The sequence below is a fragment of the Ips typographus genome, linkage group LG9 (genome assembly GCF_016097725.1).
Source record: "Ips typographus isolate SLU linkage group LG9, UJ_Ityp_2.0, whole genome shotgun sequence".
In the NCBI taxonomy this organism is placed as follows: Eukaryota; Metazoa; Arthropoda; class Insecta; order Coleoptera; family Curculionidae; genus Ips; species Ips typographus.
This window is the reverse complement of record NC_138430.1, coordinates 8,117,200-8,141,563: the sequence shown is the minus strand read 5'-3', so window position 1 is coordinate 8,141,563 and position 24,364 is coordinate 8,117,200. Positions and strand designations below refer to the sequence as shown.

Genomic DNA, 24,364 nt, shown 5'->3' with positions numbered 1-24,364 from the left:
AAATACAGATTAAAAATTTCCTAAAATTGTAAAAAGCAGTGGCGTGTACTATTTTCTACTGTTAAAATATCTTGTAAAATGGCTGGTTGAACGCCACTGGTAAAACTGAGCAACAAGTTCAATTTAATTTCGAAAATTACGTGGTTACTTTTAATGACAAAATGGGCATTATTTTTAAGCTCAAGTAATACAAAAATTGAATCCTCAAAGTCACGTGACTGTTGTCAATTATCAAATTTTACATCACGTGACCATTTTTGTCGCATCAAATACAAACATCACTTAGCCAAGTTACAATGGAATTGTGAGAGTGAGAAGACTCTTTTTAATGCCAAACTGGTTTTTAAAATGATAATTTGACGGTCACGTGACTGTTTTATAATACAATATTTTGACGAGAATCGTTTAAGTTACAATTACTTTTCTAAGATCACGGGACCATCTTTATGGTTATGTTCTCCTGAAGAACTGTTTTTAATTTCCAATTACAAAGTTTAGGTTTTATTTTCAACTTAAACACCCTGTAAATCCCTGTAAGTCATAGTAGAACAAACACCAGTTTGGTTATTTTCTGATGCACTATCAAATCCTGAAATATGATTTATTGAGAAACACTATTTTTCAAAAAAATCTTCAACAAGTTATCGTTAATTAACGTACGGGATTGAGACGCAGAATAAATATGCAAACAAGGTGCAAGAAAAAAATAATAAAATATAATAAAGCATGTTAAATACACAAGCTTTGCGAGACTAAAATAATCAAATTTGACTCTATACAAACCACATCCAGTATAGTGGCATGTCAAGTTCAAACACTGATATACTTCCAAACCACAATTATCAATAACATTTTAAAATATATAATCTTAACATAACATATCTGTTTTCTCTTTAAATTGCCCCGTTTCAACACAATTATTGCGTTACATCCGTATTTGGAATCGACCAGCTTTGGTCATGTATTTCACTCCCTTGAACGGCTTGTATTTTTCTCCGTACATGTCCAGTCTGTTCACTTTGAGACCGCTAATCGCCAATTGACTGATCGTAAAATGGACGTTTATAGATGGATTTATTTCTGCAGTATTGGTGCCGCTTGCGATCGATACCTAAAAACATGTCCTCGTTAAAAACAAAATGAAAGGAGATAGTTCATTACAATAACGACTTCTTGGGCTCAGTTTAATGGTTAACTTTACGACCTCATTTTTAAGTGCAGTTTTAAACTTGTTAGCTTTCTAATTGATAAATAAATTTGAAACTTATCACTCACCGATCCTCTAATATTTGGCAACTTAGTGATATCAATTTTCCCAACATCCCAATGTAAAATTTTAGACACAGGATCAAAATTGTACTTCCCCTGGTTTGCAGTTAAAACACAATTTAAAATACATTTAGGCATCAACACTTCCAGTTTTACTCCTAAAAATTATCAAAACACTTTTTGATCTGTTAAAATGTTTAACTCACCTTCAACAGTTCTTCCCAAAGTTTGTTTCGGTCCTACCGTTAAATCTAATCGAGCCTGTTCCCCAGTTTTTATTGATAAATTATGCCTCACGTAAACGGGAATAGCTACTGTGCTTTGAGTGTTTATGTGATAGGAAATTAATCGGAAATTACCGTCAGGAGGGATGAAAGACAATACTCGTTCACCCTGAAACCCAACCAATCATACATCGCTTTTTTTATGATGTTAACAAAACTGTACCTCCCATCTTTTAAATCTCACGCAAGGATGAAAGCTAACGTCGTCAAATAGTCTGGGATTCATGAAAGAAAGTGTAAGATCCGGCATTCCGCTCAATTTAATACAACAGTCGATCTTCAAAGTAATTCCTTTTATTTTTCCTTTAAACCAGTCATAAGTAGTATACATACATATCCTTGAATTTCAGCAAAAACGGTAGCACCAGACTTATCAATAATAGCATCAACTTCCTCAATCACATCAAAATATGCTTCATTATTTGTATACTTTACCCCTGATCTCCTCCAAGGTATGTTAGACAGTTGACCACTTGGCAATACTTCACTTACACTGTCATACAGCAAAAAAAGGTAAACATGCATGCATTTAAAAACTAACAAAACAAGCACATACTTAGTTTTTCCAGTTACAGTGTTGGCAATTGTTCTTAAAATATTTGGAGGCTTTATGAGCTCTTTAAGAATATTACTCTCAGTAGCTAGAGGAAAACCATTGTCAAGCATTTCATCCAAAAGCTGAAAAATCAAAACTGTCACAATGCAATTAAGTCTTAATAGTAAAACCTTACTTCATAAACTATGACATAGTTTTCCTTTATTATAGATTCAGTGCAGTCAGAAAAATAATCCTAAAAATAAGTTACTACACTACAACTCATTATTCCTCCTCTCACTTACTTGGAATGTATCAACTATTCTGTGTAAAAATTCAATGACGAATAAAGGAGGTATTTCCTCCATACAAACAGCAACATAACTGACTCCAGATCTTTGAATTGATATCAAATAGTGATGTGGTGTGGTGATTACTGGATTAATGTCTTTGGCATTTGCTCTTTGAGCCTCCAGATAGTAGTCACATACAGATCTGGAGACCACACTTTTCCAGTGTTTTTCTAAGAAAACATCACTGAAATATTAACATATAATAATTAGAAAACAGCAGGTATTGTGTATAAATAATAATATACTCTTGTACTTTTATACCAAGATTTAAGTTATTTGGTCATTTAGTACCATAGAGATTTTTACTACTTTTGGATGATGTTATAGACCTTTACTGGTCAATATTAATTAGGAGATTCTATTACTGTTTCAGTACTATTTAATTGTTAGTAATTTGTTTTACTCACCCTTGCGAATTAATAATGAATAAACTGTGTATCATTATGATGGTAAACAGCAGTAGGTTCCTTCAATAAAGTTTCTAGCTGAATCAATGTGTTTGGTAAATTATTAATTTTTTGAACAATATATTATTTAACAAACTGCAGTGTCTAGTAAGGCAAATTTAGGTTTATAAATACAGAAATAAATTGTTTTCACAAGTTTATATTTTGATTTTGTATAAATGTTTGGTTAGGTTAGGTGTAATGTCAGTGCTTGTTGTCAGTTGTCACTGTCAATGGTCACTTCACTGAAAACTGACAAAACTGGTTTAGTTTTTGTTTCTGTTTTGCCGATGTGTCTTTAAGGTTAGACAAAGATGGAAATATATTCAGTTTTATTGAGTCTCCTCTAATCTCTAATAATTTTAAATATTGAAATTAAATGTATGGTGAAGGCAAGTACACTAAGTACAGCAAAAACATTGTATTTTCAATTTTTTTTGCAATTTTTTTTTAAATCTAACAAATTCTAGTCCCCAGCACCGTCGTCGGCCATTACATCTTCACATCACATCTCTACAGGCTTCCAAACTAAATTATGGACATTTTCACATCGGACTCTTCATCCCACATTCCATCAGAGCCCCCCAAGAATGTCGAAAATGGGGCCCCAAATCGCACTAATGGTATTAAACAAGGAAAGAAGAGAATCATAGATGGTAAGAACGTTTTGCAGTTCTTTGTAATTTGGTGTGTTGCTTTTTTTATGTAAAGATAAGGCTGATTTAAGTGAAATTTTATCAAAAAGATTAGGACTTTGATATTATATGGCAAAGTAGTCACCTATCGGTGAAACACTGCAAATTTATCATGCAGAAACTTTGTGTGAATGTGGTTTTAATTAAACCCATACAGCAAACTTTAAAAGTGCATGCTTGTTACCTACACAAAGAGTAATATGTTTAAATGCATGAGATTGTATTTTACAATATTTATGTAAATAATAGAAATAATGTTTTTTTGATATCCGAGCTAGAAAGAGTAGCACTTGTTTCCTAAGTTTAAATGGGACATACATTTGTCAAATAGCTTGCTTAAGAGTAGGTCAGAGTTTACAAGTACTACCCAAACATCTAATGAATGGATTTGATAGTGTACAAACTTTATAGAGAGATACTGATAGAAGTTTTGTGTGTTTAGTACAAAAATAATATAAATTCTCATTCTCATAAGAGTCGCAATAATTCCATCAGTCTGCAAGGGTCCAGAGTGGTTGCACATGACCATTTTATCAGAAATTCCTGATTGATTTCTTGTGAGCAACTTCCAAAGTCATATCTTTGTCAAGAACACTGGTTTACCTACCTCTTTGTCAACTATTTCATAAGAATAATTTTTCTATAGTTAGTCTACATTCTTAAACTCAAATCAACAAGATAATTGGGGTACATAGTTTTAAGTGTTTTGATACTTTCAGATATACTTTCAACAAGTTTAAATGTCAGGCCTGGATCTATTAGCGAAATTCTAAATGGGAAAAATCCCAATTGCGTCCTGAACGAAATTTTTTCCACTTTAATGTATGAGGTCGAAAGTGTGTCTGGGCCCGCTCATAATCCGTTATTTGTGCTCTCCTTAAAGATAAAAAATTTGAATTCAAAATTTACTGGATCCGGTTCATCTAAAAAGCTCGCTAGAAACAACGCGGCCTTAAACGCTTTGCATTTCCTTTTTAATATTCCAAAAATCACCGAAGACGATGCCGATACAGTTTCAAATGATAGTGGGATTTCCGTGGTGGTTTCCATCCCCCCCATCAAGCTGGAGAGTACTGAAACTGAACAGGAAGGTAAAACTAAAACAAGAAATAGGGGGATTAATAAATGTTTTGTGCAATCTAGGTTAATCAACAACTCGCGTGCGTTTAACTTTGCATAATTATTTGACATTGATTTTTCAAGTCTTAAAGCACACCTAGTGAACTAAAGTTTTACAGTGTTCAGCTTTACCATGCTTTCTAGACGGAGGAAAATTGGTAATGATGTAATTTGCCTTTTGTCTTAATCAATTTATAGTAAGCAGTAAGCACATTTGAAGTATTTTTATGTTTTTAGCACATAAGTTGTTGATTGGCCTAGATACGTGCAATGTTGATCTTCTGCCAGAATTTGAAACTTGTTTTTTAATTTTTATGGGTTTTTGAAACTGATATTTAAGTTTGGTTTGTAGGAGTTACACTACAGAACCACAGTACACCAAATGTATTTTTGAATTTTTCTAAATGTTTATTTTGTTTTTCAAAGCAGACTTTTTGTTTTGTTATACATATAGAAGTATTGTAAATAACTGGGTGTTGGCTGTATTATGCTTTAAAATATGCATGCATTAACATTTTTTGGGGTAATTTGTCAAACATTTTATGGAGACACATCTAGAAAACATCAAGTGACATAATATTTCTATATTTTCTCTGACAGTAGTTGAATGTTTGCTGGTTATGTTCTTAGTAAGCTTGATTTGTTTTCCTGAACTGCAATAAGTGTATTCCTAGATAAGAATTGTGGTTACAAAGGAAAATAAATTAAATGTATGCTAGCATGCTTATGTGTAAAATGTTTGTGTTATGAGAGGTTTTAGAATATTTCATTATGATAGTAAAGTCCTATAAAAATTCTTCGATTTTTCAGTGGACAAAAATTCAGATAAAATAAATTCAGCAAAACGTCGAAAAACAGAGATAAATTTTACCGAAAGAAACCCAGTTTCCGTTTTAAACGAATTGCGTGGCGGACTAAAGTATGAAGTGGAAAGCGTGGCTGGACCACCACATAGTCCAATTTTCACTGTTTTGGTCGAACTTGATGGTCAAAAGTATTACGGCGTGGGTAGTTCCAAGAAAGTGGCTAGAGCCAAAGCGGCTGAAGAAGCACTGAAATCCTTTGTCCAGTTCCCAAGAAATGGAGCTGTAACCACCACCAGTAATTCCAACACAGATTTCACGAGCGACAAGGTTATGGAAGACGTTAAACCCATCACTACCATAGCCCCGAGAGATAAGAACCCTGTAATGGTTTTAAATGAGTTATACCCTAATGCAGTTTATAACATCACCCACAATGAAACAGATGTGGTGAACCGATTCAAAACTACTATTACCATTGATAATGAGTCTTTCTTCGGGACTGGTGGGTGTTAGGAGTAATTGTATTGGTTAACTAATTAGAAATCAATGCTTTTTAGGGTCTAGCAAGAGAAATGCCAAAGCTGCCGCTGCGAAAATTGCTTTAGCCAAACTTATCATGTACACACCACATAAGAATGGACTGAATGATCCTAATTCACTTTCAAACATGTCGCACGAATCCATATTGAAGGCGGATGGAATTGGAAGGTTTGTTCACATTCTGGTATAACACTCTTCTAATATTGAAATGATTTCTAGAATGGTGAATGAAAAATTCATTGAAGTAATGAGCGGAGATATTCAGCATTCGCGTCGAAAAGTCTTGGCTGGTATTGTCATGACTAGAAGCACGTCTTTAGAGGACGCGGAAGTAATTTGCGTGGCAACAGGCACTAAATGCGTGTCAGGCGGTCACATTTGCCTGAACGGGTCCTCTTTAAACGACATGCACGCCGAAATCATAGCCAGGAGGTGCTTGCTAAATTATTTATATGATCAGTTGGAGCTTCTAACCAAAGAGGGTAAAAGAAAACAATTTGTTTGAATAGTGGGCAGCAAAGTTACTTTTTTAGAGTCAAAATCGTTGTCGATCTTTATTCCGAGGTTTGATAACAGAGGTTACAAATTAAAGGAAGGAATCGAATTCCATTTGTACATAAACTCCGCGCCCTGCGGCGATGCTAGAATTTTTAGCCCCAATGAGGATGACTCTGACGTAGATCGGCACCCGAATAGGATCTCCCGAGGGCAATTGCGCACGAAAATAGAGTCGGGCGAAGGAACTATACCGATCAAATGCAGTACCGGAATCCAAACTTGGGATGGAATTCTTCAGGTAAATATTTTCGTCCAGAAGGTCGTTTCACCGTTCACTTTGTGTAATTTTATACAGGTGTGGTAAATCCAAAACCGACCATAGGAAAACCGCGTAACGGACAGAGAAACGTACGTTATTGCATGCGCTGGACTAAGACAGAAAACGAAAAAAAAATCAAGTAGGCCATATTTTAAGCGCGCTGTTGCCAAACGCCAAGTATCACTCAAATACCGTCGACAAAATAACTTGGCGTTTGGCAACAGCGCGCTGAAAATATGGCCTACTTGATTTTTTTTCGTTTTCTGTCTTAGTCCCGCGCATGCAATAATGTACGTTTCTCTGTCCGTTACGCGGTTTTCCTATGGTCGGTTTTGGATTTACCACACCTGTATATTAACTTATTTAAGTGGTTATTAAGGTTATTGGAAGTAACCTAAAAAAATGTGCTTAAAACTGTCTTTAACTCACTCCAAGAGGGTTTTTCAACCGATTTTGTTACACATACGTTTTTTACTGGTAAATGTGACACAACAGTCACTGAACATAATTTGGGTAAACCATAATTTGACCAACTGTCAAATTACGTCATTGTGACGTTAAAAACGATCTGCATCGGTGCATCATAGTGCTGGAAGACGTCGACGCATTAGAACCTTGTATTTGTTCACTTAGTTCTCTATTACATGTCGTTCTAGTATCTTGGACCTCTTTGCTTTGTATCCCTGTGATTGATTGCTTTTCAAAAAGCTCGTTAGTTTGCCATATTTTGAAAGTTTTTTTTCTTCAAAAAAACAGCTTCCTTTCTCTGCAGGGATAACTGACAAATGTCAAAATTTATTTAAAAATTTGCTAACAAACAAACAACCAACTTTGACCAAAATGTGAAAAAGTCACTGCCAAATCATTCTGACATTTGCCTCTTCATGCATCTCAGTAACCACACAGTGATTTGATCAGAAAGTTTATAATAAAAACCCAAGCCACTGTTTTATGAATTTTTATTTGTTATAAATCTTTCTCGCGTGACTTATTTTCAACATAACACTTTAGTACCATAAATAACTATTTTTCTTGTACCTTAGAACTTTGATGTACAATTTCTGATTCTTTCCTAAATTCTGAGCATTCTCTCTGACATAAGTTAACTAATGTCTGTTTTCCCAACATTGTCTAAGTTGAGTTTTAAAGACAGTTATTTGTATTTGATCTGTCACATTCAAATCTCAACTTAAGTTGTATTTAAAATTGACATGGTAGTGTCAGGGAAGCAGGTGTCATAGTTATTATCATCTTGAAGATGAGATTTACTGAAATCTCCCTCACCTCCTAGTTGCATGATAATATCGTCATAACTGGCATCAGATTCACCCTGACCATTCATTCTAATATTCTAGTAAATAAAGAAAATTTAAATAAATAAGCTTGAATAAAAATTCTATTATAGGGATGCTAAGTTATTTTTAAGGTAAATAACTAAAACTATCTAACTTACTTTCTACCTAAAAATCCTGCTTCTAAATATATCATTGAAACTACAAATATCTTTAATACAAAAAATTACAAACTACTTACAACTAATACTCTTCGTCAAATTGTCCAAAATAAACCGTCAGTTGACCAATCTTCTTCTTTTCCGTTGAGGTGGATTTTTAATTGCAAAGGCTGTATCTCGGTAACAGCCGGGAGGCCTCCTCGGTTATCGATTTAACCACTTCTGGAATAGGTCCTCTATCACAATCTGCTCCATGTTATAACGTGGACTAGACGGTACAATTGTTGGTAGCACTCGGTATTACACTCAGTAACTTCCGTTCCGGAAGAAAACAGCTTTCTAAGATCCCCTGATCTTCAATAGTCTGATTTTTGCTCGAATTTTTTAGAAAACTGACTTTCCAGCTCTCATTAAAAGTCTCTCTTGACAATCAACAACCAAAAACAAAAAAAAAAACCTTTTTTCCCACCTTCTACCTCCACGTACCACCTTTTTCACCTCCTTTGAAATTCATCAAATATAATACTGTTAATTTTCTTAATAACTACATACAATCCTACTAAAACTAACTATAATGGTAAACACTTGACATCCCTACAAAAATGTACCTTTTCTATAAATTAAATAAATAAATTTTCTTTATTTTCTTGAAAAAAAAATCCTTATTTTCAAGACACAGTTATTAAATACGTAAATAAACGTAAAATTTACAGGGCGAACGGCTTCTAACGATGTCATGTTCCGATAAAATATGCAAGTGGAATGTTTTGGGTCTCCAAGGAGCACTGTTGACACATTTTATCGAGCCGATCTACCTCAAGAGTATCGTCTTAGGAAGCTTAATGAAGGAATCTCATTTGTACAGGTAATTTTTAAACTTGGACTTGGAAATATGCGTATAGAGTATAATATGTGGCACAGTAGTTGTTTCTTAGGGTTTTTGCAGGTGACACAACGACCAACGTCTTGTACAAATTATTTTTATCATTGTTTTGGGCGAATGGGGTATTAGTGTAATAATTTTAAATTTTACACTGCAAAGTGACGATAAAATATGCAATAAATTAGGTATTTTTGATAATGTTTCCACACCGTTCACGCATGCACCTATTAACCTTCATTATACATACTCACTACCTTTATTATTAGTGTTATTAAAGATACAGAGTTTATTTCAAATTGTACCGTCACTGGGTTAGTGTATGATTATTGAAATTTTCAAAACCACCCACCATAGAGCGTTGTGCGGAAGAATTGAGTCAACCCTTCAAGGTCTGCCGCCGCCGTTTCAGTTAAGCCGTCCTGAAATGTTGAAATCCACATCGGTCGAAGCCAGGCAAGCTGTGAAAGCGCCCAGTTTTGCCGTAATCTGGACGCAGGGCATGGAAACACCCGAGATTGTGTCCACTGAACGGGGTAAACCTGGCTCGGGCATATCCATGGTATGCAAACAGAAGTTTGCGCAAAAGTTTCTTAAATTGGAAGGCCAACTATCCACGATCAGCGATGAGAAAATCCCAAGGTCGTCGTACGCCGACGCTAAGAACTCTGTTCATACTTATGTGGTAAGATTCTTATGTGACACCATTTGACTAACATCAGAGTTATGAATTCTTTTTAGGCCGCTCGAAACGTACTTTACGATGCATTTAAAAAGGCCGAACTAGGAAGTTGGGTAACGAAACCTTTGGAGCAAGACTGGTTCGAGTTTACATCCTAATGGGAAGTTCCTAAATAGTTAACAGGATAACCTCCTCCGGTATATTTCCATACAAAATTCCATGCGTCTGAGTTGCGATATCTCTTGTTTTCTGTTTTTATTAGTATACATTGTAATGTGATCTCTCTAGGTCTAAGTTTTCGTGAACCTGATTAGAAGTAATAATTAGATTATCGGTCGTAGCGGTAGCACCCCACAAGGCAAATTCAAATTTTATTCTTTCGGCCTAGAAATTAGAATACAAATTTGAAATGTCCTTTTTTTACAAAATTTTTGAACTTTATTTATTTTTTTGTGTCATCTTTAAGGTAAAAAATACAATTTTTTGAAACCAGATTTTAAGTTATACTACTATATTTTTACGTTGAAATATTAAATGCGCTATTTATTTTTCACTTGTAAATGTCATTAAATAATGAGTATAAAGTATGCAAGTAGTATTAGTACCACAACAAGGTTCTTCTGTCAATTAAAAAATATTTATTACAAATAATTACAGGTATATACAAGGGTATTGTTTATCTTCAACTTAACGATCTATAAAAGTATTAATACTACAGCTGAAAAGACTAGTTCAAATCCATCATTTCTTTGTCTTTGAAGTAACTAGTTGAAATAACTTAAATAATTTGTACAATCACAGTAAAGCACTCTGGATATAGAATGCGAATTAATTACTCGTTTAATTTCAAATTCGTTTGGTCCCAATTATTTCGGGTTATTGACTAGAGCCGGTTTAATTGGGTCTGGCAGGGTACGGCCTTTCTGGTATTCTAGGCGGAATATTGGGCACTGGACGACTAAAAACAAAAACAAAATTGTCAATTTTGAGCTCAATCATAATCAAAATTGTATAATGGAAAGGTTAAAAACTAGTTGTGATGAATGATGAAGCGTTAGTATATACGACTCACCGTTTAAAACCTTGTGACACACTGTAAAAAAGCAAACACTCACAAATTAGTCTAAAACGTACAACTAGAGCGCAACATTATTAGTAATTAAATCGAGAAAGGTTAGTAAGTAAAATAAAATCAAGAGCTAATTTGTAGATCTATATTTACAGGTAACTACAATATCATGACGTGTGCACATACAAATAAAGCACACTAGTGAGGCACAGAATATCAATATAATTCCGCACCAACACTATTAATAATATCGGATAATTACAATAAACTTTTATCTCAGTAGTAACATTTGAGTATTTACCAACAATACAATATTTAAGCATATTCATAAATGCTAAGAATATTCGAGGCAATGGTATTGTATTCTATAAAAAATACTGGGAGTGGCTATTAGATTGAAATAAGTGATGATACACTGTTGTGACTTGTAGTGGACTTAACTACATCACAATACACATCAATTTCAAAAAACTTGCTCTAGATTAATTAGGTACTTAAATATTGCATAACAAGTTATAATAATTATTTTAATCATAACAAGATTCATTTCAAGAGAAAGTGCCAATGATAATTGACCTTTATTTCACTAGTAAATCTAGTTGGTTTATAGTTCTACATGTAAACTGGATGTTTTAGAATCCAAGTACACTACACATTAGCTCTCTAGGCGTAAGCGCGCGATATACAACGTGAGGTGCAAGACACTTTACCCTAAACACGATTTTCGTAAAGTTGCAGGCCACCTAATTTTTGTACGTTTTCTTTACTCTCTAGTTAAAATAATCTAGCTTGTTCTGTTTTTCTCACATACCTAAATTACTTTTGGTTTAAACTGCATTAAGGTGTCATGGGGTTGTTTCTGTAGTAACACGTAAGCGTAAAGTGTTTTTCAAAAATTAAAGCTAACTAGACCCAATTAAATCTGATATGTAATTATAAAGACTTTAAGTCTGATATCAAACTGATATCCAAACAACGTATTTCTCTAATGCCTGGTTTATACAGGTGTAAACCGACCATAGGAAAACCGTGTAACTGACAGAGAAACGTAGATAATTGCATGCGTGGGACAAAGACAGTAAACGAAAAAAATACTAAGTAGGCCATATTTTCAGTACGCTGTTGCCAAAATATGAAAATACGGCCTACTTGGTATTTTTTTAATTTTGTCGACGGTATTGGATTTTGGCAACAGCGTACTGAAAATATGGCCTACTTGGTATTTTTTTCGTTTACTGTCTTTGTCCCACGCATGCAATTATCTACGTTTCTCTGTCAGTTACACGGTTTTCCTATGGTCGGTTTTGGATTTACCACACCTGTATAGCAAATTAAATTAAATAAGCATTTCAATTTACTGAAATTCCATATGGTATTTATACAGTAAAATAAAACAAAATTCTAATTTTTTACACACAAAGAATTTTTGAAGGTCACGTGACTATTTTAAAGCGTCGAATGGAATCTTGAGGGTCACTTATTGACTCTTCTTAAACCTGCTTTACACCAAAAGTTTTAATTCAAAGAAATTGGAATTTAGTGATTTGATTTTACACTTATCAAACTTTTATGTCAAAGCTGTCAGTGAAAACAGTTTGACCAACCAAACCAAGTGAAGTTAGTGTTTAGGTGGTAATAATAACAGATTATTCCTACTTGTTTTTCTGGTAATTTTGATATTTCTATTTTGAAATTTCATAATCATCCTGAATACTGTGTGTATGTATTGAATTATGCAGCTCTCACTTTTTCGTTTTTGTCTGTTGGCATTAACGGCAAATTTGATCAAATAAGCTGGATGAAAATAGAACCTGTCCTATTCAGTAAAAAAATTGACATAAAATTATGTTTTACATTGAGAAAATTGCATCCTTGAAGCAGCTTGAATTTCTTTGACAAATCGCGGTGTAAAACTTGCTTTAAGGGTTAAAATAGCATCCTTGCAGTTCGGTTACCATATTTAATGTTGTAAAGGTCACGTAACCATTTTTACGATTGAAGGCGTTGTTATTTTAATTTGACAGTATAAATCCTCCAAAAATTTATTTTAATTTCCTGTAAACCAGGCATAATCAGTCTCAGGGAAAGCGTCATTCAGTAATAGAAATGTTTAGAATGTATTTTCTACTTCCATTCCCACGTTTTTACCATAATCACATAGATCTGGATAGCAGTTAGACCGACTTCATCCATTTAAAAATTACGATGTTAAAAATGTCCAATGAACGAATCCATATTACCAACGTGCAACAAACAGAAAAGCCGACAATGAATGAGTTGTTGTTAATATAAGAACACTGCGACTGGTTACACACATTACAAATAGGCAAACTGTAATTAATTTACGGCATATTTACTTAAATTTGAAGGCATTAGTAAGTTCATTGACTGCGGCTTGAGTGACTGCTCGGCCTACGGCCATCTGCACCTGCTGCGGCACCTGGACACCTCCCTGCGCCCGGCTGTCAAATACCAGACAATGACTTAATTATACGAGCCCGGAGACTTTGTTAAGATGAAATGTCAGCTCGATCTATAATCGTGCTAGTAGATCACAGTGACATAACATTTAGGATACATTAAATTGTTGAATCTGTGTGGGCTTAACTTACTTAATGCCCATTAAAAAAAAAAACACCAACAACTACAAACTAGACAGTTTTGCAGAATAATTTGAAGCAACAAGCATTATTGCATACTGTTTGAATAATATCGTCCCTATACACAATTTTTTTACATTTAACTTTTAAAATGACCGTAACTCCTAATATGAAAACGAAAAATGCGTTGCTCCATTTTAACAGTTTAGCGAGCCCACTCCCAAAGGAATGATGGACGCTCTTAACGCCTCCTGCAAAACAAAGTCCAAAGTTTATAATGCCAAATTGGGAGGTGGAGCACGTAAAATTAGTTTGTAATCAATTTTCAATTCACAGAGAAAATAAGAAATGTGCATTAACGCAAAGTTATCATGACAAAGGACTGCTTTCTGTTTAGTCGCACTCGTTTGGGCTAAAAATGCAGTATAACAATTCCACTTACCAACCTACTAATTGTTCCAACATTATTACCTCTACTTGATCATTATTACAAATACTGCATTCAAACTAAACTCTAATAGACTACTTACGTGGGAATAAGTGGAGCTGGAAGGCCCTGGTTTTGAGGGCGTCCCGGAGGCATTGGAGGAGCACCACCGCCCGGCCGATTTGGAATTGCGGGCGCCGGACGCCCAGTACCACCGGCTGGAGGCACCGGCGGTGTTCTGGAACCTAACGAACCTACGAGTAAAATCACATCGATCAACACCAAACCAACTTACTAACAATAACACCAGCAAATAGACAGTACTTACCGCTAGATCCGACGGAACTCATTTGAGGAGTGGGCTTGCGCGGTCCACCAGGACTAGGTGGAGAGAGACGCGGATTGTCTAAACCACTGGCCAGCCAATCGTTTTTCACCGGAGGTGGTACCGGCGTCGATACGGTAGCCATTGAAACGTCTCCAATGATGCGCAGTGCTTCTTTGCACGCGTGATACATTCGCATCATGTCTTCACGTTTTTGAGCTTCTTCAGGAGCTTCTTCCATTAGTTGAGACTGAAATTTGACGTATTGTAAGGTATACTTTAAAACAGTATGCCTGTTAAACACACAAGTTTATTTATTAAGTCCTATTGTGACATTTACAAGCCAATTTTTGAGCAAGAAATAATAGGAAAAATTCATAGACCAAGGAGAAAACAGACTGGGACATTTAGCCTTAAAAATAAAGGCTCTTGAAGTGGTTTTCTACCTAATTTTCACATTATCAATTACTACCCCCCCAACAATGTGCTAAACGTTGAAACAGAGTGTTAAGCGTTGAAAAAGTGAGATTTTTCTTGGATACAACCATTAACCCAATAACATTACAGTTCAGACCAAGTGTTCGTTTTTAGGCCACAACAATGGTTGTTCAAAATTATTTTTTTAAATAAATAGGAAGATCATGACTGCTTTGACTATTAGGCACGCCAATGAAATGTCAAAAACAGCTAATCAAAACTTTTGGTAGGGTAAACACGACCTACTAATTTCTGAGATATGACACGACATTCTTGACTTAGAATACTTGTATGGTTAAGTGACAGCTGTCAAATTTCCAGACACTAGTAGATTAGTTTGACAGCTGTTATTAGTCAAAACTGACATTAGAATCCTTCAGACTGTCCAAATGGATATCAGAAACCTTTTACTTTATTTTCTACGAAAATGATTGAACAAATTGCTTTCCTGTCTTGAAGTTGTCAAGATTGAACGTTGGCAGTCCTAGAATTGTCAAATAATGCCTTAGACCAGTCAAAACTGTCTTTAGATTGTCAAAATTGACGCGGCCACCCTGCTTACCACCTCGAATGGACAAAATCTTGGCAGTGTTGGACACGTGTCAAAATAAGTAGCTCAAAGTGTTATAAATCGTTTTTCTGTTATGAACAGAGTTGTAGGCAAGTGACAGCTGTCAATCTTGGCACGATTGTTGTGATAGATTAGATTGACATCTGTCAAAAGTTTTACCTCAATCCCCCAATACTTTCTGAGATATGACACGACAAAGTTTTGAGATGACAAGTTTTCTTGACTTAGAATACTTGTATGGTTAAGTGACAGCTGTCAAATTTCCAGTAGACACTAGTAGATTAGTTTGACAGCTGTTATTAGTCAAAACTGACAATAGAATCCTTCAGACTGTCAAAATGGATATCAGAAACCTTTTACTTTATTTTCTACGAAAATGATTGAACAAATTGCTTTCCTGTCTTGAAGTTGTCAAGATTGAACGTTGGCAGTCCTAGAATTGTCAAATAATGCCTTAGACCAGTCAAAACTGTCTTCAGATTGTCAAAATTGACGCGGCAACCCTGCTTACCACCTCGAATGGACAAAATCTTGGCAGTGTTGGACACGTGTCAAAATAAGTAGCTCAAAGTGTTATAAATCGTTTTTCTGTTATGAACAGAGTTGTAGGCAAGTGACAGCTGTCAATCTTGGCACAATTGTTGTGATAGATTAGATTGACATCTGTCAAAAGTTTTACCTCAATCCCCCAATACTTTCTGAGATATGACACGACAAAGTTTTGAGATGACAAGTTTTCTTGACTTAGAATACTTGTATGGTTAAGTGACAGCTGTCAAATTTCCAGTAGACACTAGTAGATTAGTTTGACAGCTGTTATTAGTCAAAACTGACAATAGAATCCTTCAGACTGTCAAAATGGATATCAGAAACCTTTTACTTTATTTTCTACGAAAATGATTGAACAAATTGCTTTCCTGTCTTGAAGTTGTCAAGATTGAACGTTGGCAGTCCTAGAATTGTCAAATAATGCCTTAGACCAGTCAAAACTGTCTTCAGATTGTCAAAATTGACGCGGCAACCCTGCTTACCACCTCGAATGGACAAAATCTTGGCAGTGTTGGACACGTGTCAAAATAAGTAGCTCAAAGTGTTATAAATCGTTTTTCTGTTATGAACAGAGTTGTAGGCAAGTGACAGCTGTCAATCTTGGCACAATTGTTGTGATAGATTAGATTGACATCTGTCAAAAGTTTTACCTCAATTCCCCTACTACTTTCTGAGATATGACACGACAAAGTTTTGAGATGACAAGTTTTCTTGACTTAGAATACTTGTGTGGTTAAGTGACAGCTGTCAAATTTCCAGACACTAGTAGATTAGTTTGACAGCTGTTATTAGCCAAAACTGACATTAGAATCCTTCAGACTGTCAAAATGGATATCAGAAACCTTTTACTTTATTTTCTACGAAAATGATTGAACAAATTGCTTTCCTGTCTTGAACTTGTCAAGATTGAACGTTGGCAGTCCTAGAATTTTATGAAATTGCAACTAAAACGACTTTAGAAAATCGCTAAATTTAAGCTAAAACTCTATCAGTATACATAAGAAAGTGTGTGTTTTAATGGCCGTGTTTGTTTTTCCAGAAGTTTTGTTGAACTGTTTTTGGCATTTAATTGGAGTGCCTAATTGCTAGAATGGGCTTTTAATGTAGGAAAACTATGTTAAAAGTTAGGTTAGAACTGGTGACGTGACTGGTTTTTCACAATTTCTGAGTTTTACCTCTAAAATTAATAACTCACGGTTTATAATTTTTCCCCAAACTTTTTTTAAAAAATGCATAGTTTCTTAACTGTCTCACTTCCACTGTCGTATTTTAAACCGAGATTAAGTCGAGTTTGATTTCTTAAAAAGTCACAGTCAATAACCCCTTGATGACAAAGAAGATATCATAATAGTTCATTTTTGGTTGAAACCATTTTTAGTTCTTATGACAAAAGCCACTAAGATAATTGCTTATTTCAAGCAAATATGGACCATACTGGACAGCTTTTTTTAGACCTGAAGAAAAAATGTTTCTTTTTTTCTAACTACTTTCAGTTTTTACGGTTTCAAAAACCCATTATGACAGTGATTTATATCAAAAGTATTATAACCCCAGAAGAAAGAAGCCTTATGGTCAAGTGACATGCATATTTGTAATTTTATTAATAAATTAATTCCTACAATCAATAAATAATCTAAAAGCTTTTTAAGTAAAAAAGATAGTGACCAAACTGAATTTATATGTTTTATTACAATTGAAATCTTACCTGATCACCACTAGCGTAAATATGAGCGAGAAGCTCTCCATTGATAAAATCTTTGCAATCGTTAATGATCATATGCATGATAGTTTTGGGAACTAAATCTCTCGTTGTCTTTGTCACGATGCGCATGTAGCTGTCGACCAGATTTCTGATCGTTTCCACTTGACGTTCCAGTTGTGGATCCATCGAACTCGAAGAACCGCCGGAGTCATTCACGTTCTAATCAGAAAATTACGTCATTATCGTACGCATCAAGACAGAGTGGTCTTATGGTGAGGTTATTATAGAAAACAATGTTAAAAAACTAGTGAAATGTCAAAGTTATCAAGTAGCATTTTAGAAAAAGTCAAAAGATTTTTTATGAAAATAGCTATTCAACCAAAGAATCACCTAAAAATCTCAAGCAGATACTTTTCCAGCTAAAAAACATATTTGATTTGATTAATTGGGTTAAACTTTCAGAAACTTTTACGTGCACCAAAAACCATAAAAGACAAAAACACACAATATTTCAAGAACACGCGCACATTCAAATTCACGCACCCTCTACTAAGACAAAACTGGACTACTCGCCTTTCTCTGAAAAACATCTGAAATAAATGCCGGTCTAATAAAACGCAATAGAAAAAAATGTTCACTCACCTCTTCGCCGTTCAGTGTATCAGTTTGCTTCTCCGGGTAAACGCCGGCTCTCAAAAAGGACGCTTTCCAAGAGTCCACTTCGTCTAAAGTCTCGCAACTCAACTCCAACTGCTTGAAATCCTGTAAACGCAAATTTTCAAAACCACCCTAACAATTTCTAAACCACAAAACGCAAAGTAAAAATTACCTTATAAACGTTCCTGCCGTCAGGATTGAACAACGCGAACATATGTCGTCGCGACATAAAACCCTGTTCGATATCCCTGAGTTTCAAACCGTCCAACGGCAGCATATACTTTTTCTCGCGCTCCTCCTCGTCTTTGAACCAGGAAATGTTCTCGGAGGTCAGAACGAACCAGTAATCGCGCGAACCTCCCTTCATAATACCTAAATTGTGAATGCACATGTAACCCTTACGGATTACTTGGTTGCCGAGGGACCGTGAACCCTTTGCTGCGGCTGCTTCTGATTGATTTTGAGCGCTAAAAGAAAATGTTTACCTTTTATACAACATACACTATTTATTTGTATATATTTTGATTATTTCCTTCATTGTACCAGCAGCCAATCAAATTCCGAGAACCTTTCTAGTTCCACCAATGGAATACGTTTTTTGAAGAAAATTTGATATTAAACGAAACGGGATTTAGACACTTATAAAATTTAAGTTATCTTCTTCAATATTAACAATTAATAAATCACTGTAACGTAGTTTTCATTAAATAATTACGTAAATTAAAATATTTTGACGTATGATTGTCAATTTGAAATGTAAACAAAAATATACATGGCTGAACGAAAATCTGTAGTAGGCCGGGGTGGTCTCCATAGTAACGCCGCTGTTTATAATACAAACATTGAAAACAGTTTGTGAAAAATTCCGCGATTTAAAATGTCACGCTTTGGAAATTCTAATATTGTGGAAATTGATCAAAAAATTGAAAACTGTACTCCCAGGACTACAAAGAGGACCATTTGGAACCAGTTTAGTGCCTTTTATGAAGAAAAAGGGTATGTTTTAAATGAAACAACTTCAGTTGAAAACCTTGCAAACATTTTGAAAGACTATGCGTTTAATATGAAAAAAGTTGATGGAACAGATTATAAAGAAGGAGTTATCAAAACAATGTGGAATATAACGGCCAAGCAGTTACAGCTTTATTTTGACAATTATAACATAGTATTTGATCCCTTTAAAGACGTAATGTTTCGACAAGCAAGAAATGCTCGAGATGCAAAGCGAAAATTATTACAAAAAGATCCTACTAAAAAAAAGCAAAATTCTAAAGCTTTCACCCCAATTGTTTGATGAAGATACCCCGGCTGGTTTACAAAAGAAGTTCTATCAAATTGCTGCTGTAGAACTGGAATGGCGAGGCGGAGAAGCTGTTAAATGCTTAGTTGACTATTTTCAAACTGAATTGGACAACAAAGGCATTGCAACAGGTAAAGAATTTCAATCAATACAATAATAAGCTAACTGTAAAGTATTTTTTGGCTCTTAGGAAGAATTGAATACAATCCAGTTTTTTCGAAAACAAATCAAGGTGGAGCTAAAAAACTGGCCGAAAGTAAATGGTTGGTGCAAAATACTATAAATAAAAACATCTGCCCTGTCAGACTTTTTAATAAACTAATGTTAATAGATTATTTCTAAGTTGCAACCGATTTTGGTACAAAAATAGTCCTTTAGGTAGAAATGAAATTTCAAAGTGGACAAAAAATGCAGCCAAATAAGTTGGTTTAGACACAAAAAGAATAAAAATATCAAATCACTCTAATCGAGCAACTGCAGTAAGCAATCTTTCTTTCCACGGTGTTGAAGAACAAGAATTAATAAAGATAACGGGTCACTCTAACGCAAGTTCTATAAAACCATATTTGCAGCTAAATCCCGACCATCATTTAAATATTATTGAGAAAATGAGAAACATTCATTCTGAACAGATTCTTGCCAGCAGTAGTATTCTAGCTCCCTCAGCCACAACAACTATAACTTCAAATTCAGCAGCTGCAACCACCTTAAGCAATGAAAATCTACCACCACGTGAAGTGAAGCAAGAAAGTAAAGACTCTACATACTCTGTAATTTATCAAAATTGCAATTTCTTTACTAATTGTTCAAACTTTAGGCCTGCTTAAATGTTAATGTAAAAAAATCAACATTTAATATTATTATTACGTTTGTGACGTTTAGTTTAATTAGTAGTTTTGTGTTGTTAAGTACTCGTAGTAGGTGTTCTTTTGTTAATAAAGCAAACGTTGAAAAATGTGTGTTTTCAGGAAATAATCTTGACATATACCCCTCGGCGTTTACGTTTTATCACGTAAAATGTGCAATGGTAGGTTTTTTGCCATTTTCCAAGCAAAATTTTGCAAAAAATCACCTATGCACAGTTTACCCGATAAAACTTGAACGTCTCGGGATATAACCTATGAAAATTACCAATTTTTCAAATAATTTTAGCGCCACTTGAAAAACTTACTTTGCAAATCCGATGAAATCTTCATGATTCGTATTCATATAGGCCAATTCACAATCGTTTAACAGACAAATCTGCTCCTTGCAATACTGTTCCTTTTGACGAATCTGCGTAGCAATAATACGTTCGGCTTCCTCTCGCAGTCTTGGGTATCGCGTCATCTAAAAACATTTTTTTTCCAAATACAGCAACTAACAGAAATTATTAGTACTAACTTTATCAGTGCACATCCGTACAACATTAGACAGTTCAGTCACTACAAGATCAACACACTTTAAAGACGGTTCTTTCAATCTGGATATTTGCTTTTTAACTATTGCTTCAAACGCCATGTCAGGAGTGAAAAGTCCAACCTAAAAAAATTGAATCTTCCAGACTGACTTGTTTGGACCAGTAGAAAAAAACCCACCCTAATACCGTGAATATTTCTAATAGCAAAGGCGATTTCACGTCTGAGCTCTTTTTCATCAAACTCCATTTTAACGATTTCAAAGGGGAACCGTTCGTGAAAGAGTCGGTTAATTTTGGCACCGCCAGACAGCTCGTTGGTGTTGATATGAGCAGATCCGGAACCTTCTATGGTTCGTTCAAAGTCGACTTGCAACTGTTGAATCATCCTGCAAATTCAACATTAAACCTTGTGACAAAGTAATGAAAAAACATACTGTAGCATTGCTTTGGTTTTAATAGCAGGATCGTCAGGTCTAAAATGCTTGAACTGATCCACATCTTTCTCCAAAGTGAGTAGTTGCTTTTGCAGTTTATCGCGCAAACCAGGTAAGGTGTCTCTGATGTGGTTTGTAAGTTGTTGATTGAGCACTCTTTGCAAGTATGGAGTACCCAAACGGTCAGCAATGTGACGATAAGATGGATGACTGGAAAAACCCCAATTTCAATACAGAAAAGAAAATATATTTCCCTCCAACCTTAGAAAAAATTTACGTTCAGCAGCCAAGGCTGCATTAATATCTTTTCGCCCTTCAATATCTCTTTGGGACCTATTAACCACTCCGATATAACCTCGTCTTAAGGGCAGTAACTTATTTTCCAAAATATCACGAGCGTCAGTACCCTCATCCATCAAATCTAGTTTGGTGATCACACCAATAGTACGAATTCCTGTTATCAAAAAATTGATTACTTTGATTGTGTACAAAATGTATTAATCCTACCCTGAGGATCAACTTCTTTAGCCAGCTTCAACGCGTCCGAATTAGCTAAATCGGTATTGGCTGGCGTTACGGCCAAAATTAAACAAGAATCCCGCTTTATAAATTGCATTATCATGTTCCGAATCTGTGCTTCAATGTCTATGGGCTGATCGCCAATCGGCACTTTGGTTAAACCAGGAAGATCGATTAAAGTCAAATTCAAAACTAAAACAATCCTTATTTAGCAAAACTTTTTTTGTAACTAATACACAGACAAACCATTAGGAGAGTACACTCTCAAGTTAATAGGAATATTGGAAATTCCTTTATTACTACCAGTAATACGATCCGTTTCCGCTTCAATCTCTCGACGGATTTCTTCAAAATCCACAAACTTCTTGCCCTTACAGTGCAGAAACTCTCCATATTCTAGAAAAAAGAGTGACAACACTTTACAATACAACAGATAAAAATATGGTTAGTTACGCAACAAAAACGTCACTAGTTGATGACCATAATTCATAATTATCTGTATCAAAAACAGTTTATTTACACATAATGACTACACATAACTTGCAAGCTGGATTTGGTAATGGCACTCTTTACATGGTCTTAAAACAATGACAAAATGAATTAAAAATTTGCGTTAATGTTGCCCTTAAGATTAGCTGAGCTGTCAACATTTTATGTACAACTAATTTAAAGTGACTTCTAAATAGCAATATCTAGTTATATAATTCCAAAATTACATATTGCTTTTACTAACTTTAGCCTTTAGAGTCTGTAAACTGTTTAATATGTAAACATACGAAATATGCTTCTTAACTGTGCTAGTAATTAAAATTTTATTAGGTGAAAGGAAAACAGAGAAAATCATATTTGGCAAGTATTAAATTAGAGTAAGACCTGAAATATTAAATCACTACTACATCTTTTTAGCAATATACTACAGTGAAGCATACTTAAATTACATGGATAGGTCCAAAGGAGCTGAATTTATTCATTCATGAACTTTATTGCTAAATAAAGAGAAAAATCGGATATTGCTTTCTAGGAAGTCATCCAAGCATGCATAAAGACAATGTTGATTCTTTTTCCAATTATGTCACCAGTTGGGTGTCTGTATAAAAACAAGGCAATATGCTCTCCTTGCATAATCAATCATTTGAACAATTTATTTAAAAAGTAAATTAACACTGATAAAAATCTTTAAAATTGATGATAAAAAGTTACAGGTTCAAGGATTGTCATTTTCTTTGCAGGAGAAATTATCCAAAATGAATTTGAAACTCAGATTTAAAATAATAAATTTAGATTAGATAAAGCACATTTATCATTCTAAAAATGAAATTTTCAGCCAGAAAGATTTCAAAATGAATGACCATAACAATGGAAACTAACTAGTTCACTACTCTCTAGACTAGACACTCTCAACTAACTAGAAACAGGATATATTATGGTATAATAGAATGTTGAAACCAGGAAACCACATGTCAGCTCCTTTGTGTCATGAGATATTAAAATGAATGTTTTTAATTTACAAAATCAAACCCATATACTCAAAACAGCTGAATTCATTGGAAGTGAAACCCACTTAATCAATAGACAAAAGAGTCATACATACACAATATTGATTTTTTGCATTTAGCAAATGAAAAACTACTCACCAGCATTGGCATGAATCAGTTGAAGAATTAGAGGTCTCCGGGTTACTATACCAGATCCTCTAGGAAGGAAGTCTCTGAAAGGAGATAAATGTCAATAAACCAGTGACCTTATTCAAGGCAGTTAAAAATCTATACTCCTACATCACTTGTGCATATCAGACAAAGGAACAGAACTAGATTTGGAGGTTTAATTTAAAGTTAATAACTACATATCACTATCCAGGTGAATGATGTTAATGCAATGAAGTCTTATAGTTTGGATGTTAGTTTTTAACATCTTATAATTAGGTCAAAACTACCTGCACTGTCTGAGCTTGATTTAACCTTGCAAGAGGGCATTACACTTAAAAGTATATTGATATAATACTGAGTATAAGTGGAGTAGAACTTACTTTCCAACAAAGTTCTCCAAAACTGAACTTTTCCCTGCAGATTGTCCGCCCACAACAGCAATTTGTGGTAGGTCCAATGTCATATGAACCCCCAATTGTGTGAAGGCATCCTGCAGTTTGTTGACGATGGGAATGAGCTGTTCCATTCCTGTATTCCCCGACATTTTCAGGGAGTCTCTTACAAACTTAGAAAAATTAACAACAGTTTATTAAAATTTAGAGAGTGAACATGGCTGATGTAGAATAACAACAGGATAAACGCGGCGCATGACTCATAGCAAATTTCAATAGGAATACAATGCGCACGTACGCGCATGGACTTAACGAAATCTCGCACAAACGGATCGAAGATTTGGAAAATTTTATTTATCTCATTTTTCTGACTTAAATCTCACAACTGTAACTATTGGTTTACAATTTTATATCCACT

General features: G+C 34.7%; 4 protein-coding genes across 7 annotated transcripts; 2 read left to right on the top strand and 2 right to left on the bottom strand.

Moving 5' to 3' along the window:
* Positions 1-694: 694 nt before the first annotated feature.
* On the bottom strand, positions 695-3,072 carry cm (AP-3 complex subunit carmine). Its single transcript, XM_081987606.1, has 9 exons — positions 2,849-3,072; positions 2,394-2,625; positions 2,285-2,344; positions 2,110-2,231; positions 1,887-2,046; positions 1,717-1,830; positions 1,476-1,662; positions 1,276-1,427; positions 695-1,111 (listed from the first exon to the last, which is right to left on the bottom strand). Exons 1-9 carry the CDS (start codon positions 2,881-2,883, stop codon positions 926-928), a joined length of 1,248 nt encoding a protein of 415 aa, XP_081843732.1. The 5' UTR covers positions 2,884-3,072; the 3' UTR covers positions 695-925.
* Positions 3,073-3,265: 193 nt separating this feature from the next.
* Adar (Adenosine deaminase acting on RNA) lies at positions 3,266-10,466 on the top strand. The gene is made up of 9 exons (XM_081987597.1): positions 3,266-3,543; positions 4,302-4,673; positions 5,512-6,009; positions 6,065-6,215; positions 6,267-6,529; positions 6,581-6,843; positions 9,031-9,182; positions 9,555-9,882; positions 9,939-10,466. The coding sequence occupies exons 1-9, from the start codon at positions 3,423-3,425 to the stop codon at positions 10,035-10,037; spliced, it is 2,247 nt and encodes a 748-aa protein (XP_081843723.1). The 5' UTR covers positions 3,266-3,422; the 3' UTR covers positions 10,038-10,466.
* A 28-nt stretch (positions 10,467-10,494) lies between these two features.
* shi (dynamin-1 shibire) lies at positions 10,495-24,330 on the bottom strand. 4 transcript variants are annotated; one of them, XM_081987590.1, is made up of 16 exons: positions 23,935-24,330; positions 23,543-23,616; positions 22,155-22,304; positions 21,897-22,100; positions 21,651-21,843; positions 21,390-21,599; positions 21,134-21,341; positions 20,940-21,077; positions 20,728-20,885; positions 18,429-18,723; positions 18,242-18,361; positions 17,603-17,818; positions 14,304-14,550; positions 14,079-14,229; positions 13,306-13,410; positions 10,495-10,837 (listed from the first exon to the last, which is right to left on the bottom strand). In XM_081987590.1, exons 1-16 carry the CDS (start codon positions 24,096-24,098, stop codon positions 10,774-10,776), a joined length of 2,697 nt encoding a protein of 898 aa, XP_081843716.1. In that variant the 5' UTR covers positions 24,099-24,330; the 3' UTR covers positions 10,495-10,773. The 4 variants fall into 4 exon arrangements, with proteins under 4 accessions (XP_081843716.1, XP_081843717.1, XP_081843718.1 ...); XM_081987591.1 differs by having other exon boundaries at positions 14,079-14,220; XM_081987592.1 differs by lacking the exon at positions 13,306-13,410.
* LOC145734327 (uncharacterized) lies at positions 19,115-20,673 on the top strand. The gene is made up of 2 exons (XM_081987628.1): positions 19,115-19,687; positions 19,747-20,673. Exons 1-2 carry the CDS (start codon positions 19,465-19,467, stop codon positions 19,896-19,898), a joined length of 375 nt encoding a protein of 124 aa, XP_081843754.1. The 5' UTR covers positions 19,115-19,464; the 3' UTR covers positions 19,899-20,673.
* Positions 24,331-24,364: the final 34 nt, after the last annotated feature.